The following is a 17,867-nucleotide window of genomic DNA, read 5'->3' on the forward strand; positions in this document are numbered from 1 at the left end:
CTGTTTTAGCATGGTCAGGGATTATATAATGGGTCCTTACCCTTTGCGGTGACTTCCGGGCAGCTGTGAGAGACAAGGGTCCTTTCAGCCGCTACTGCCTTACGGCTTGTATGTTTTAATAGAGATCTTGTCGTCCCAAGGCTCAAGGAGATCATAGATCATGCCAGGCACTGAATTTATTTAGATATCCGGTTCAAGCACGTGGGTCCCATGCCACATAGATCTCCTGTAGAGGATGAGCTAGCTTGAAGCTCCTTAGTCTTTTAAGCTAAGGAAGAAATCAATCACTAAATAAGCCTTAGATTCATAATACTCCAACGTGGATTCAAGGAATCGAGAAGGAAATATACAGCTCTACTTATCAGAAAGTCACGAGCTCCTCATGTGGCATTTTTTCAAGATTGATTATGCAGTGTGTGCAGTTTAAGTTTCTGAGATTCACTATTCTATGTGATTTTGGAGGTTACAAACTGTATGTCTGGTGTTTTTAAACTCAGGTTTTGGCAATCGTTTCAGCCTGAATAAAAGCCAAAAAATTGGCCACAACTTGAACAAAAGAGTGCATTTTTTCCCAGTGAATTTTGCTTGGTCATTCTGGCGAGCAAAATGGCTTCAACCATCTAATGTTTATTACCTATCCTGGACAGTTTGCATGAATTTTATTTTTTATCACTCAACCTCGGAATAACAAATAATAAATACTTCTTTTGTCACAGACTCATAGGGAAGGGAAACAATTAAAAGTTCTGATGAGGGTACTTCTGAAATTGCCTCCCTACATGATATGCTAATTACATAACCAAGCAAGGTAGCGCAGTGCATATGTCAAGGCACATCTTAGGTGCTACTTATGAGATTCAAGTAAATGGAAGGAGTTCATTTTTTGTTTGTGGTATAGTATGTGATGAATTCGTGAAAATGCTTTAGCATAAATTGGAAATTTTAAGATTTTCAATACATGTAACATTTTTTTTTAACTGTAAAAGTTGGGGGCAGAGATAGTTGGAATATGTTGGGTATACTTTGTTGAGGATTTTGAAATTTTAGTGCAACATATCAATCTCCAAAATGTAGTTATGATCCCCTAATGCTACTTTTGTGAACTTATATTAGCATTTTTGTAATATATATTGCATTTCCAAACTCTTATTTCTCTTTGGTCAAGGCCATTGTTAGGGGTGCATTGATGTGATGGCATGAATCCACCTTATCTATCATGAGTCTAAATAGTGTTTGGGTTCAGAAGGTGGTTCAAGGATGAATATTCTAGACCAAAATCAAGGTCTAGGTAGGGTCAAGGTTTAGTGTTTGGTGTGGCCCAACCTTGATTCTAATATTTATCCTGGCCATGGCCTTGATCCTAACCCTTATCCTAACCTTAATCTTGAATTTTGATACTGCCTTGATCTTTAACTTGATTTTAACTTTGATTACCACTAGTGTTTCTCCATCAAAGATATGCAACTCAACAATCTATTGACTATAATAATGTGGCTTACTAGTATGTGCAACATTAGTTTTGGAACTGAGGTTTGCTCGGGTTAGCTTATACTTGCCTTCAGTACTCGTTGGAGGGGGGGGGGAGGGGGAATAACTGTTACATATAATTTAAATATGAGGCAGGGCTTCGCCCCTTGCCCGGAGCATGTTCAAACTTTGACTTCATACTTGTAAGTGTTGCTCCTTTGACAGATGAGCCACCCCTCGAATTCTAGTATATTCAACATATTAGGCCTACATATTCAAAATTTGACATCATATTCAAAATTTGAGTAATTGGAATCACATTACTAGGTCAATTATCAATTTATCTTGGTGATTATATTTTCATTTGTTTCTTGGGTTGCTTTATTGTTTTGTGGTCAGGGTTAGAGCCTTTAATTGTAAAGCAAGGTCAAGGTCAATTAGGGACAACTCAATCCGGCCTTGCCTGGCCTTATCAAGGCCAATAAGGGTGTGTCAAGGTTGAGCTTGGCCCTGCAAGGTTTGGTTCGGGTTAAGGCTTTTCTGGCCTGGCCCAACCGTGCCATCCAACTCATTGAGACGACCAAGAAGAAAACATATGCAAATATTTAATGGCACCAGAGCATTTTCAACGAGTTCTTGCTTACCTGGAACTCTGGAAGTAAACTTTGAAGGCAGGAATAAAGCTCGAACTGGCCATGCTTAATTGAGATTCCCAAAGGGGTTTAACCGTCGATTCACCGGCGAAATTTGACAATCGAGGTTTTCCGAGGAAAAGATTTGATTGAGGAATGAGAATGGCCGCTAGAACTGGAAGCAGAAGCTTGATTATGGCAGCCAGTTGTAAATTGGAATCCATTTCCTTTGAAGGGTTTCACCGAAACACAGATCATCTTCAGTCTCGTCCCACCATTTCCAGACCCTCATGGGTTGTCAAAACTGAGGGTAACTTCACTTCTCTCACCCTCCTTTCTGGGCAAATAGAGTGACTCCAGACTTGGAACAATACCCTTTCAAATGAGCACTTTGATTATCAAGAATGACTTTGAACTACTAAGCTCTAAGTGCCTTGTCATGTTGATTGGGTTTTGGCCTGAACACTTCTTGTTAATAGTTGGAATGTTGCATGCCCAAATTATGATAATTTCAATTTTTTGAATCTAGTGTGATATACGTGCTATGGTGGAGCATTCTATATACAATAGAACGTATGTCCATCTCAACACCATACAAGTCTTAGTCTAGTCGCAACCTCTTGCGCCAAACTCGAGTTGCATTATTGTCGCCACCCTAGCGCCACATAAAGTACTCGCACCTAGCTCCTATAGGCAACATGAATAGTGGAACATTCATGTCGATTCTCTTCATAATAGAGAAACTCATCTTGATTCCAAATCAAGGCGACATCATGATTATGAATTGACCTACACAAAGTCATTCACAATCCGTCTCATCTCTACTCGCCTCCAAGGCGCCAGAGGCGAATGCTCATGTGAGTGAGCCATTCTTTTGCCTATTGACATATCTTGTTTTATGCTAGAAAAACACAATCACACAGAAAGTGAATAAATGAAATGCTAGAATGAACTCATATTACTCATTAATAAGAAAGTCTCAGTACAAAAGTAAGTCACAATCTATGCAAGCCCAAGGATTTTACATGAGAATAAAAACATCCTTGGCTATAGGTTTGGTAAGAGGGTCAGCTACCATCTGACTAGTAGATATGTGCTTAAGTACAACTTTCTTCCTTGATGTAATATCTCTAACAAAATGATATCTCAACTGTATATGTTTGGTCTTCCCATGATACTTGGGGTCCTTGACATAGCTAAGAGCTGCCGTACTATCACAGTAGACAAGGGCAGCCTCTTTGGATGTCATCACAATCCCAGTATGTCGAAGGAATCTCCTCAACCAAACAACCTCTTGAACCACAGCTGAGCATGCCACAGACTTTGCTTCTATGATCAAGAGGGATATACAAGCCTGCTTCTTGCTACACCACGAAATGGCCCCGCCATTCAGCAAAAAAGCATATCCAGAGGTTGATTTGCGCTCATCGATGTCTCCAGCCCAGTCGGCATCGCTATAGCTAACTAACCGCAAATATGATCCTTGGTAACACAGCATGTAGTTACACGTTCCTCTAAGATATCTCAATATCCTCTTGACTGCTTTCCAGTGCTCTATGCCTGGGTTTGATTGGTATCGACTAACCAACCCACTGCATAACAAATATCCGGCCTAGTACATGTCATAGCGTACATTAGGCTACCCACTGCACACTGGAATATGGAACTCTTTCCATCTTGGTTTTCTCCTCTGGAGTCTTAGTACCCATATCAAGGCTCAAATGCAAACCCTTCTCCACTGGAGTATCAATTGGTTTGCAGTTGTGCATCTGGTATCTCGTCAAGACATTGTCAACATAGGTCTCCTAAGATAAACCCATTAATCTCTTTTGCCTATGTCTGACAATCTTGACACCCAGCACATAGCTTGCTTCACCATTGTCCTTCGTATCAAATACGGAGGACAACCATTTCTTAATGGTTTCCAATAGCACATTGCTATTGCTAGCCATAAGTATGTCATCTACGTACAGTGTCAGAATGACATAATTACCATCAGATCTCTTGGTGTAAACACAATGGTCTTCCTCAAGCATGGAAAAACCATTTTCCATCATAGCTCGGTGGAAGCGCACATTCCACTGTCTAAATGCTTGCTTTAAGCCATATATGGACTTCTTAAGCATGCACACTTTGCGCTCAAGTCCATTTGCTTCAAAGCCTTGAGGTCGACCCATATAAATCTCTTCCTCAAGTTCTCCATTGAGAAAAGCAATTTTTACATCTATCTGATAAAGCTCAATGGCTAGTATAAGGCGGATCGAGGCAAACCTAACCACAGGGGAAAAAGTTTCCTCATAATCAACGCCCTCTCGTTGGGTGTAGCCCTTAGCCACTAAACGAGCCTTGAATCTCTCAATAGATCCATCCGCCTTCCTTTTGATCTTGAGAACCCACTTGTTCCCAATTGCCTTTCAGCCCGGCGGCAAGTCAACCAAGTCCCAGACATGATTAACTTTCATCGACTCTAACTCTTCCTTTATTGCTTTCAACCATTCCTTTGAGCTTGACCCCGCAAGAGCTTCCTGCATGCTCTTCTGTTCATGCTCATCGACTGAAGTCATCTCACAGTCGATCTCTTCAGGAGTTACCAAGTAGGCTTCATTCTCTATGTTGAAACGTCGACGAGGAACTTGCCTGTGCCTACTACGGCACAAGTGCATGTCAGATTGCTCACCCTCTGAGGTAGCTATCACATTTGCACTCCCACTCCCACTAGGATCTTCTGGATGAACCCCTGGTTCATTATCAAGAATCTGAGTCCCTGGAGTGATAAGACCACTATCTTGTATCTCAAAGAATTCCGATGATTCTTTGTTAACTCCTGAAAGAGATGGAAAATCATTCTCCAGGAATGTTGCATCCCTAGACTCAAGTTTCGTTCTCCTCTCACTCTCATCTAGTCCAATGAAGACATGGCCTTCTGAGGGTTCAGAATATCTCACAAAGATACACTTTCTTCCTCTGGGTCCAAGCTTTCCATATTGGTGAGAAGTAGAGTGAACATATGCTGCACATCCCCAAATGCGCAAGTAACTCAAATCTGGCTTCCTTCCGGTCCACAACTCATATGGTGTGGAAGGAACCGATTTGGTTGGAACTCTGTTGAGGATATAGGCAGCAGTCAGCAAAGCATCTCCCCAATAAGAGATGGGTAGATTTGCCTGCGCCATCATGGATCTCACCATGTCTAGCAAGGTTCTATTCCTCCTCTCAGCAACCCCATTTTGCTGTGGAGTCCCTGGAATAGTAAGTTGTCTAGATATCCTCTTTTCATCACACAACCCTTTGAACATATCGGAGAGATACTCTCTATCTCTATCCGTTCTAAGAGTTTTAATCTTCTTATCTAACTGATTCTCAACTAAGCTCATGAATTTCTTAAAACATTCTAGAGCTTCTGACTTATGAGAAATTAGATAAATGTGACCATACCATGTATAGTGATCTATGAATGTGATGAAATAAGCCTGTCTTTTCTAGTATGCACATTCATAGGTCCACACACATCTGAATGGATAAGTTCTAAAGGAAGAGAGGCTTTCAAAGCCTTTTCAAATGGTTTTCTAATTGCTTTTCCTGCTAGACATGACTCACAAGTTGGCAAATTAGATAGTGAACCTTGGCCTAAGAGACCTTCTCTTGCCAACCTGTTCATCCTATCTAAGCCAATATGTCTTAGTCTAGCATGCCACAAATTAGAATCAATACACACAGTATCTTGGCAAACAAAAGCACTACTAGAATTAAATGAATAATCAATTGTATCCAATACAATGAAACCATTCTTAAGAAAACCATAACCATAAACTGTCACACCCGCCCGCCAGGGCCCGGTTAACCGCCCGACAACCCGCGGATGTGAACCGTCACAGGATCCATGGTTTTAGTATATCAACAATAATAAATACAAATACAGATAATCAAGAGCAAGAAAAGTGCAATAATTAATAAAAAGGTTACAGGAGTCCAAATACTCCAATAAATATCCAAGAACGAACGAAAGAGGGAAAATCAAGAATCAAAAGTAATATCGAGTTCAGCGGAAGAAAAATAAATAACTAAATAATCTTTATCTTCAGGAGGCTTCATGCTCTGCAAGTCCATGTATCACTGTCTGTGCCACATCAGCTTCAAACGAGAAGGCTCTTTCATACGAATCATCTCCAACTTCCGACGTTGTGCAACCATCATACAGTTTATATAATACATACAATGAAAGGAATGAGTTCCAACGAACTCAGGAAGGAACAAGCAATTCTCATATATATGTCAATACAACCCACGAATGCACATATGAAATGATATGGATGATATGCAGAAATATGAATGCTACTAAGATCTAACTATGCAAGTCTCTAATGGCTGACATGCTTTAAGATATACACCAGCCCTCCTCTGGGTAAGTCTCATCACTCTGATCCAGCAAGGACTGGTTACCTCTGTAGGGATCCTGGGCAAAGGGGTAAGTCCACACCTGGCTCTCAAAACCGTGGCTGGGGGTTAAGTCAACACTCTCTCACCACGACCATTGGCAATGAGTACTGGCGCATGTCGGGGTTTCTAATCCAATGCAAGGTCATAATGGTAACATACTATATGAAGTCCAGATACTTCCCCTATGGCACCAACCAACTCGGTTCAGTATCCTTCGCAACCTAGGAGTAAGAATCCTCACGGACTAGCTACCTCTGTTGGACTCCACTCCTTAACCCTATGGTCATCCACATATTATTGGGGCGGATGCTCTCATGACTCCTCACGACACCCGGTCCGTTCCTTGGACGTCCATGAGCCCAACCCTAACATATGCAACCCTACCATTACATGACCAATAATGGACCACTGAGTCTCCGCACGGACTGGTTACCGCTGTTGGATGAAACATAGTCACGTCACCATTGTCACGGGTCACCCGGCTCAATTCCCCTGTCGAAAGGGTAATAGCATGTGGAGTACCTAGCCATGCAATTCTAGACACTCCTAAGTATGTCATCCAGTAATCATGATAGTGCTGGAGACATCAGCGAGGCATGTGTCCCATTCCACAGCCTTCTGATATCCCAAGCCAAGATATCCCAATGGAATACCCCTTCCATCACAATCACACTACATCACTCTTTATCATATCATGAACATTTGTGCAAAATCATAAAAGATGAAGTACATCAAGGAATACCACAAACAGCGAGTATACGATAAGATTCACATGCTTTATACAATTACAGCAAGATACATGATCAAAGAATAGTAAATAGAACAGCTGAATCATCATGTATATGTAATTGCATATAAATAAGAATGCATGTCCTTACCTGTAATTATGTAAAATTGCTCTAACTTGAATTCCAGAAACTATTATAAGACTTTTACTTGAAACAGAGAACACCTAGGCATAAGGTTACAAGAATATATAAGAGTCAAGAGTCAAAACAAATCAAAAATCAAACTTACACAGACACTGGAAACCGGCCGGTCGCTTGAGCCGGTCGCTTAGGTTGAGCGACCGCCACTAGTGACCGCCCCAAAAACAGAGAGTTACAGATCCGAAACTTAGGCTTCTGATCATCCGTTTTCAATCCGGATTTCGAGTGATCATGGCCAAAGTCTCGAATCTAACACTCCAAGAGACACTAGGTTAAAAGAAACCTAACAATTATCACAAATGGATTACCCAGAAACTCTCCCCTTGACTGGATCTATCCATTAACAGATGCAGGGATTCGTTTTTGGACAGGATCTCATCAAGAACATTGGAAAGGGAGTACAACAAATCAATTGGGTAACCACCAACAAAAAGGGGATGGGTTCAAATCAATTAGAGGTTAAAAGAAGAGAATTGCAGATGGAGATTCATTACCTTAATCAGAATCACCAAGAATAGAAGAGAAAAGGTTTCATATCATTAACAACACTTCAGACCTGAATCCGCACGTTTCCACAGCCGCCTAATCGCCCAAAATAGCAATCCCGAACATAATAATGCGTTAATAGGGCGAGGGATGCTATTTATAACGATCAGGGGGGCAAAATAGGGTAAAACCCCAAAAACAGACCGGGCGGTCGCTTCAGGCGGTCGCTTGGTTCAATCGACCGCCACTAGCAACCGCCCCCATGTATATTGCTATACAAGGGTGCTTTGCTCATGGGGTTGAAGACCAAGTACAACCTAACCCAAATGAAGACATGGGGGAGATCATAGTCCGAAAAATCAATCATAATAGGTTTGTAACAAAGAGGTTAGGGTTTCATCATAACATATGGCTCATGAAAAGGTTATGATCACGGAAAGAGAGGGAATGATTGTTATCAAGAAAATAACAAGAAATCATAGGAAATCTAGTTTAGGTTAATAGAAATATTACCCATGAGGTTTCCCTCACATGGAAGGTTACAAAAGGTTTCCAGAAAGATCATTCAAGGGTTAGGGTTAAGGTTTCAAGAATCTATTAGCTAGGGTTAAGATCATGATGATGATCATAGATCTCATAAAATAGAATGAGATCATGGAATAGATGGTTGCAAGGATGCATCATCTTTTTCCTGATCTCAAACAAGAACAATAACAAGAACGAAGAAGGAATAATTAGAAATCCTAATTAGGTTAAACATGGATCATGAAGAAAATATAGTGATCAAGTTTAGGTTAACACAAATATCACCCAAGGGAAAGAGAAACAAAGAATCAAGATTCTCCCAAGGAAAAGAGAAACAAAGAATGCACAATCTGAAAAGGTGTTGGGAAGTTTCCAACAAATAAAAGAACAATAGGGTTTCAGATATGGTTACCTCTCATAAGAGTTGGTTACCTCCCATGAGAGTTACCCATAATTAATTCTCACAAAAACAACCCAAGATAGATAAAAGGAACATCTCATTAGTATTTCAAAATAAAGAATGGAATTAGAAAGGGTCTACCAATGAGAGAAAATAAGGTTCTCATAAAAAGTGAAAGGAAAGAAATTCAAATCATACAATTAGGGATTTACTAACAAGAATCTGTGTATCCCACAAAAAGACTAAGGAGAATAAAGATTCACCCTAGGGAATAAAGATAAAGAAATCATAATAAAGAAAGTCTTGGAGGATCCAATGAATTAATAGAAAATAGAAGGGTTGCCAATTGTTCCAAGGAAAAACAAGGATCAACTCCTCAATCATGAGGACACAAGGGAAGGTCATGGTAATAATATGAGACCTTCCCCACATTAATAAAGATAGGTAGAAAATTAGGGAAAGTATCATTAAGAGCTTTGGTGGAATCAAATTCAAGGATCATCGCCATATGGCTTCAAGATCATAGAGTGAATTGGGGGATTCACTCTAGGGCTAAAAGAATTAAAGAAAAGGTCATTACAGTAGTGTAATACCCTTCTCATGATCAGAAAATCAGAAGTAGAGAAGAAAGAATGAATTAAAGAAGAAACGAATTGCATACCAACCTTTTAGAAGAGAAACCGCTGAAGAAACCTGAACAAATACTTGAGGATCTTCCTTGGCTTCTAAGGAGAGGTTCTAGGGATCTTCCCACGTTCTCCCAAGGCTTAGAAACAGATTGAGGGTGAAACACATGGAGTTCCCCCTTTTAAATAGCACAAAGAGTCCAGGAATTACTAGGGTTTCACCCAAACTGACCAAACTAACCCTGGTGGTTGATTGGTTGCCAAAGAGGAAGTTCAAAGGTCGATCCCATGCTATCAAGAGGTTTAGAAACATGGTGGGAATAGTTTACCACGAAATTAAAAGAAATAAAGCTTTTGAAAACCTTCAAAACAGATATTTACCAAAATGCCACTGCCTGGACAGCTTGTTCAAAACAAAGGATTTAATGGGCCTAACTTCAATATTTTTGGATGGGCTTCTTTCAACACATCATACTACTTACCTAGTATGGAGGGAAGTCTTCAAACTAGGTCCAACTAAGCTTTAGGTCCATCAACCAAGTTCTTCTTCACAAATAAATAGTTCAACCCCAAATCAAATAAGGTTTCCATAAGGAAACACCATCATCAATATCCATGGGTTTTGGGTCAAACACCATATCCTCTACTGAGATGGCCCACAAAGACATCTTCCTAAGATTTTCAAAGATAGTAAAACTGAAATCACGGTCAAACTTCGAAGTCAACATTAAACAAAACCCGACTTCACCCAAAACATATCGAGTCTTCGGGCTAGATTTGGGCTGGGTGTTACATAAACTGTATCACCTAGATACAAAACCAAAGAATTGTTTTCAAATACAATTCTAAAACCATGTCTTATAAACCACTCTTGTTTCTATTCCCACCTCTGTTACTTTGCCTAGACCGCTGAGGTTGAGCTCTCTCCTTCTTGCGCTCAAAGCCTGCACCCTTACTAGTGCTAGCTTCAGCAGCAAGTACTTCAGTGTGAGGAGCATCAGCCAACATCAGATCGTCCTCTAGCATAAGGTGCTTGGCAGCTTGATCAAATGTCTTGACCTCATCAGCATGAGTCAAGAAGATCTTCATATGCTCCCAAGACTTAGGCAATGACCTGATGACTGTAGACTTGCTCCTCATCAGTCTTTTGGCGCCCACATGCGCTCAACTCACTAATCATGTTAGACAGGATGGTTATATGCTGCCTCATGGTGTGACCCTGGCACATCTTATAACCGTCAAATGTGAGTCTGAGCTGGTGGCCTCTTGTGGTGGAAGTCCCTCTGTACTGGAACTTCACAGCCTCCTACAAAGACTTTGCAATCCTATGCTTCTCAAACCGAAGCATCAAGTCATTCCTCATGGAGCTTAGGATACTAATCCTAGCTACCCGGTCTTTCCTCTTCCAGGCATTGTAAAGCTCAAGGTTCCTGCCAATCCGTGCAGTGGTACCTTCCTCAGCTGGGGACATGGTCTAGTTTACGGTTTCCAGCAAGTTCTGTTCTTCTAGGAGATACTGCACCTTTCAGTGCCAAAGGTCATAATACCTCTTATTCAGTTTATCTCCTTTCGCGAAGTTAGCAACAATGCTCTTGGTAGCAGCCATTTATTCTAGAGACATTACATACTAGGATGAGTTCAACTATTCTAGCATAAAACACAACTCAAGCAACAACAAATAACACTAGCATAGTCAACCTATGGGATAAGCATTTAAACCAAAAGAGATGCTAACAAACATTCAATCAAATTCTCATGCAAACCCACATAGACTTATACACTAGTTTCATTCTGTACAAAAACATGATTGATAGACCCATAATTAAAAACAACAGTTTTATTTTCAATCATGTTAAAGCTATGAGGTGGTTCACACAGAACACTTCTACCTCATTAGCTCCCACTAGGCCCCATTAGGCCCTCAATGCCCAAACATCACACAGATTGTCGAGCCATTGATGTCCAGTAAGTTAGAAACACATTCTGAACTGGACAGACCAATATCCAAAAAAATCCATCTCCTAGACGGACTGCCGTCTACCTTTTGTGCCAGACGGATGACCGTCTGCCTTTTGTGCTAGACGGATGATCATCTGCCAAGACGGAAATTTCGTCTGGCATTCTGTGACCAGACTGATGACCGTCTCCCAGACGAAAATTCCGGTTGGGTCACTGTGATCTGTCTGACAATAGACAGACGACCGTCTGGTCAGACGATCGTCCGTCAGGTCCACAGTGACCAGAAATCGACGTTTTTTCCAATTTTTTTATAAACGAAATTTCTTTTTTCAAAAAACGGTAAAACACGTTTTTTTCACCCAAAAAATAATCCAAAAATACATGAAAAAATTCAAGCAATAATTATTAAATAAAAAATAATTTTCATGGATAATCAATTCATGCAAAAAATCATAAGGGAAATTTACAAGGATCTTCTATTCGGATCCGAACCCAAAACTTAAGGGTTTCCAAAAACCCTATCAATTCTCCCATGGGTTTCGTATTAAACCCTAGATTCTCCTATTGGATCCATACAATGAAATTAAACAATGGGGAGGAATTGAGAATCGTGGGAACTACGGCTCTTATGCCAATGTTGGTAATACTCCAATTAGTTCAATTCAATTAATTGACGGGAAAATATTCCTTACCTAGATTCGCTTTCCCTTTTGTGAAGTATTCGCAGCGGAAGTAAATCTGGATTCACGTTCTCGTTCCACCACCAAATCTCTACTGGGATGATTCCACAATCACAAGGAAAGTGAAGTATTTCCACAACCCAAATGCCGTGTGGAAAAAGATGGAAGAAAGATCTAAGGCAAAGGAAGGAAACCTCCACTAGGTTTCTCCTTCTTGCGTTTCTTGGAGAGAGGGAGAGAGATGGGAGCCGGCTCCTTTTATTGGAAAACTTACGTAATGTAAACACACTCACTTATTGTGGTTACCAAAATATATATCCCTATTTTGTAACCGCCCTAGTGAGTTTTCAAATTTGCCCTTGAGCATTTAATTTATTAATTATATTAATAAATTCCAACAATGATAAACATGATATACTTTTGTTCCTCAAGAAGCATTCTAATATTGCCTAACAAACACACCTGATTTGGGATCTGCTCTCATTGGTGTTGCCATTAAAACAAGTATAAATGGAATGGTTTCTTTGTGTCTACGAAGAAGCCTTGTAATTTTAGATGTAGAGGGCTCATTTTAAACAATCAAAATGTTCCCTTCTGCGCTGTTGATGGGTAAGTATATTCAAATTTAAATCTTGTGAATTCAATTCAATTTTGAACTTGAATTTCACTTTCAAAAGACTTCTTCATTGTTTGGACTCTGAGTCATTCTTTCAGTAGGAATACATTGCGAAAATTTTTCTTTCTTTCCTATTCTTCGAAAGGATATGAAGGCTGAGAAAGAAGAGTGGAAGTCTTTCATGACTCATGACTCTTTTCCCCATGTAAATTTCTCCTTCTGTTTATTTTTAAAAGAAATTAAGAAGGGAAAGAAGAAAAAAAATGACTGAAATTATTATATTTAAGAGGCCGAACCCTACTCGGAAAAGGAAAGAAGAGTATCCTACTCTTGAGATCTATATAGATAGATAGATGGAAGGGATGATTTGAAACTTATTAGAGCAAGGCAGAGGCAGATAATCGGATCAGGCCTCAGAGTGAATCCTTGTCCTGTAGGTATTCCGTATTAATTTTGATCTTCTTCCCTTCAATAGTTTCTCAGTTTATTTGTTCGTCTTGGTAAACTTAGCGCATGCATGGCTTCCCTTCCTAGTTTCTCCTCAACTGTAAATTGCCATTGCCATTGCCATGGTGGTTTCAAGGACAATAATATCCGAACTGCTACAATTATGGCAGCACTTCCGGACGAAATCTTGGCGATAATAGTGAACAAACTAGACTTGGTGGAGTTTCATCGTATTGGTGCAGTTTGTAGATTATGGCGTCAATTTCTCTTTAAGCCTCAATTCCTTAAACCTCAATTCCCATGGCTGATGCTTTCCTTCTCAGAATCAAAACGTGATATTGATCACCAGGGGTTTTTCAGTGCCTTCCATGGCAAAGTTTACAACTTAGACATGCCTAAACTACCTGGTCTTCTGTGTTGTGGGTCTAACTGGGGATGGCTAATAATGTTGGGTAATGTTGAGGAATCCATGTTTCTTTACAATCCATTTACTAGGGTTCGCATTGCACTTCCCCCCTCAATCTACCCTTCCTCTTATTCCATATTTTGAGGGGGATCGTCTGCTCTCCAATTACATTCGCAAGGCTATGTTGTTGTCCCCTGATTCTACTTCTGCTAACAACTTCAATTTGGATGAAAACAAGCTCAAGTTGATTGGATCCTCAGGCTCGGTGGCAACCATTCCAGATGATTGTTTGGTCATAGCTCTTTATTTCCGTTATTATTTAGCTTTCTGTAGGCCGGGGGATCAGGAGTGGAAACATCAGTACTATATCCGGTTTTCTTCTGGAGTTGAAGATATTATTGTCTATGATGGAAGACTGTACGCCATCAAGCAAGATTATGATCTTATACTCTTGGAATTACTTCCTTGGATAAGAGAAACAAGTTGTAACATTGCTCCTCCCCCAGTAATAGATTTTGAAAGCCATATCAAAGTTCTTTATTTGGTGGAATCTCATGGAGAGTTGCTAATGATTATAAGATGGATTAAATTGGATTCACTTGATCCATATGATTCGACATCTCCCACAACTACTTTCATGTTTTGGATATTCAAGTTAGATTTACAGCAACTATGCTGGGTTAAGGTGGAGGACTTGGGTGACCAAATGCTATTCATTGGCAGAAACACTTGCATCTCTTGCTCAGCACTTCACTACAACGGATTTAAAGGAAATTCCATATACTTCACAGATGACTATTTTGATCACATTCGTAATACCATTGATTTAAAAAGAACACCATGTGATGATTTGGGTGTGTTTCAGCTAGAAGATAAAAGCATTAAATTCAATTTCTACCCAACTTATTGTCATTCTCATGCATCTCCGCCCATTTGGATTGAGCCCATCTCTTGGCACAGATGAGGGGAAGTGATTTTTTGGACAGTTTAGTTGTTGAAGAGGGTAAGGACATCCAATTTTTAATGCTCCATCTTTTAATATTATTTACATGTATGTTTATGTTTATGTGGAATGGTTTCCTTTTATTTTATCCTACATATTAATGCATATGGGTGTGTTGGTTTCCAAATATTTACAAGTTTCAATGAGGGGTTTATTACGGATAATTGCTTAATAATAATGGTAATTGGTTTCATTACAAGTTTAGAAATAGATGATTACCCCTATTGAACTCCCTCTCCTTTGAGCTTGAGCTGAAACTTAATTAAGGTAATGTTGCATTGTTCTTTTCCACATCTGCTTATTAGAAATATATTTGGAGTATGCGCACCCTTCCAAAAATAAGGCATTTTCTTTGGAGAGCTTCATATGAAGCCATAATCCATTACCTTTTAGATAAGGTTCCCCAGGCCTACTATGTTTGATATGTGCATCAAAATGTGAATCAGTCAGTCATGCACTTTTTTATTGTAAATATGCAAAACAATGTTGGAGACTCTCACCTAGACACTGCAGAATTTCTAGGTTCTTCATTGTTTGATTGCATGAAATTTGTTCATGAAATTTTTTTAGGATATGTAGATTTACAATCAATTGATATCATTTGGTCATCCCTTTGCTTTGGAATTTGCATAATGCACCATTTTTAGAGGCCTGCCTGTGAATATTGCTCAAATTATGACTCGGCTCTCTATGCAGTTAGCTCAAAAACAAGTCTCTTGTTCATCGCAAACACCAGATCAGCAAGTTCACTCACCTTTTACCATGGCTATAGGGGATTGATGAATCCGCCTCTCATTTATATTTTGATGGTGCTCGGGATAAGGCTACAGGCAGAGGAAGACGTGGCTATATCTTATGGGACCAATATAGTCTATTTTGGCAAACAAAAGCGAAGGATCGTTGGGGACTATCTGCTCTTGTAGTGGAACTTGAAGCCATACTTGATGGCCTTTCTTTAGCTACTTCCTTGAGTATTTCTAGCATTCTCATATCATTAGATAGTGTGACTGCAGTTGTAGCACTAAATGAGCAACCTGAATTGACTGATTGGATTAGCTACAGTCTCATTAGGGAAATTTATAACTTTTTTAAATTTCAGTTTTGATAGATTTCAGTATGTAATTATAGTCAATAATTCATCTTTGTTTTCAACAAAGTCAATTGCGTCTTTCATTAACCAACGGAGAGCAAATTCCTCTCTTCAATTGTGAATTCCACATCAATCTTCTTCACTGAATCCGCCATTTCTATCACAGAGAAAGGATACATTAAATCTTTCCACGCAACACCTTTCAGATTCTAGCAATATTAATGTACTTGGTTGAATCTCTTTCTTTTGGAGTATTAAATATGTAGGACTTGAGAAAGAACAGATTTGCTTATAGATGTACGGATTGAATTTAAAAGGATAAATATAGATATCATCCTAGCAAGTCCCTGATTTGAGAAAAGTAACAAATATTCTGAAAGGGTTGTCAAGATACTTAGAATGCCATTCATGGGTCGTTACTCTCTTGCCCATCATCTCCTTTTGTTTTCATTCAAAATAAATTAAGTAAAAAAGAAAAGAAAAAAAGTTTTACGTTAGAAAATACTAACACTTATGAGTTTTTTTCTTCAATTCAAAATTCATTGTCAACTAGTCTACACTTTCAGACAAAAACCTATAAGGGAGTGATATAAATTCGTATCTTTATCCACACTTCATGATACGAGAGTTCTTGTTCAATTCTCACTAAAATTGGGTTTAAAGTAGTATTTTTTTTTTTTTTTTTTTTTTTTTTTTTTTATCTAAATGAGGGATCGACTACCAAGAGATCTTCACATCTTTCTACCGTGTATATTTAAAAGAAGGGTCCACCTCTAATATTGCAAAAATAAATCCACCCTAGATATATATTATCAATGCATATATAACAGTATTATAATATTATATATATGCTATCCTCAAGGATTAAGAAACAGAATTTTTCTTATATAACACTATAATAAAGTTAATAAAAACTTTGAAAAAACTGTTAGAGCACTGACATGAACTCATCAACTATTTCCTTTCTCTATTAAGCTGGTAACCAGCAGCATAGGAAGAAGGGTAGGTTCTTGAGAAGGAATTTAAACCTTATGTATGTTATTTTAATTTAAATATATGTTTTATTTCTATGGTTTTATCTTATGATTTCTATTAGTCCCACATCAGGCAAAAATGAGCTAGTTATTGAATTTATATATAATTATACAGTAAGGACCTATATAATATATCTTTAGGGTTAAGGATCGCACTCACAGTATGAACCCATGTGCGACCCGAACCAAGCCGGGAACTCTAGTGTAACTCAACCGGGGCGGAGCCGGGATTGAACATGGGGGGGGGCCGAATGTATGTGGGACCCACTGTAGGTCCCATCTAAGAATATATTATGTGGAGAAAATTTGAGAAAGAGTTAGTTTTTAATTATAATTTAACCTTTTATTCCTTAAAACTAGGGATTTAATGATAACCATTAGATAAAGATTATGAATGACATTTGTACCCATCATCTTTATCTTAAATTTTTATTTTTAATTTTTGGAGGGGGCCAAATAGTGGTATTTCACATTTAAAGATAGAGAAATAAGAAAAAAAACAAGGATATTTACAATTTCAAAAAATCCGGGGGCCATGGCCAAACCAATGCACCAACGGACCAACCCTCCTCTACCCAGTCTAAAGCTTTATAAAGTATCTTCTGAAAATTCTTTAATAATTTGTCCTAACATCATAAGACCAGTTAGGACAAATTCTAAAAAGCACAATGTGTACCAAAAACATAAACAATTAGTAATCTACCAATATAGCAAGCAGAAATTTCTAATCATCTAACTAACCATTTTAGTAACATCAAACTCATTATTAATTTCCTTTCTTTCCCGTGGAAGAAGAAGTAGAACGTTTAACTGGATGACATGATTTGCAAGTCATTACTAACTGTTTGCGAGGTTCCATATTTATCTATTTCAACTGAGGTCAGACCTTGGAGAAATGGTAGGTTTGCTCACACTGTAACCTAGGGGTTATGGGTTCAAGTCGGCCGGCAAAACATATTCTTTGCAAAGCAGGGGTGAAGCTGCATACATTGTGACCCTCCTACTCTCCTAGACCACGCAGTGTTGGGAGATCTATGCAGTCAGTACAGCCCTTTTTTATTTTATTTTTTATTTATGTAATAAATACCACAAAGTTCTAGTCTTGCCAATCCTAAATACTCAACAAGCCT

General features: G+C 38.9%; 1 protein-coding gene across 1 annotated transcript; it reads left to right on the plus strand.

The window, feature by feature from the left end:
- The first annotated feature begins 13,274 nt into the window (after window positions 1–13,274).
- Window positions 13,275–14,574, plus strand: LOC149000289 (putative F-box protein At1g44080). Its single transcript, XM_089139151.1, has 2 exons — window positions 13,275–13,656; window positions 13,700–14,574. Exons 1-2 carry the CDS (start codon window positions 13,275–13,277, stop codon window positions 14,572–14,574), a joined length of 1,257 nt encoding a protein of 418 aa, XP_088995277.1.
- The last annotated feature ends 3,293 nt before the right edge of the window (window positions 14,575–17,867 follow it).

The sequence above is a fragment of the Hakea prostrata genome, chromosome 11 (assembly GCF_041222555.1).
Source record: "Hakea prostrata isolate BN-2017 chromosome 11, UWA_Hpros_2, whole genome shotgun sequence".
Lineage (NCBI taxonomy): Eukaryota > Viridiplantae > Streptophyta > Magnoliopsida > Proteales > Proteaceae > Hakea > Hakea prostrata.

Excerpts from the sequence above, each read along its gene's own strand:
- LOC149000289 (XM_089139151.1), top strand. The coding sequence starts at position 13,275 with ATGGCTTCCCTTCCTAGTTTCTCCTCAACTGTAAATTGCCATTGCCAT. Across the intron at positions 13,657-13,699 it reads GGGATGGCTAATAATGTTGG|GGTTCGCATTGCACTTCCCC; the intron begins GTAATGTTGAGG and ends TCCATTTACTAG.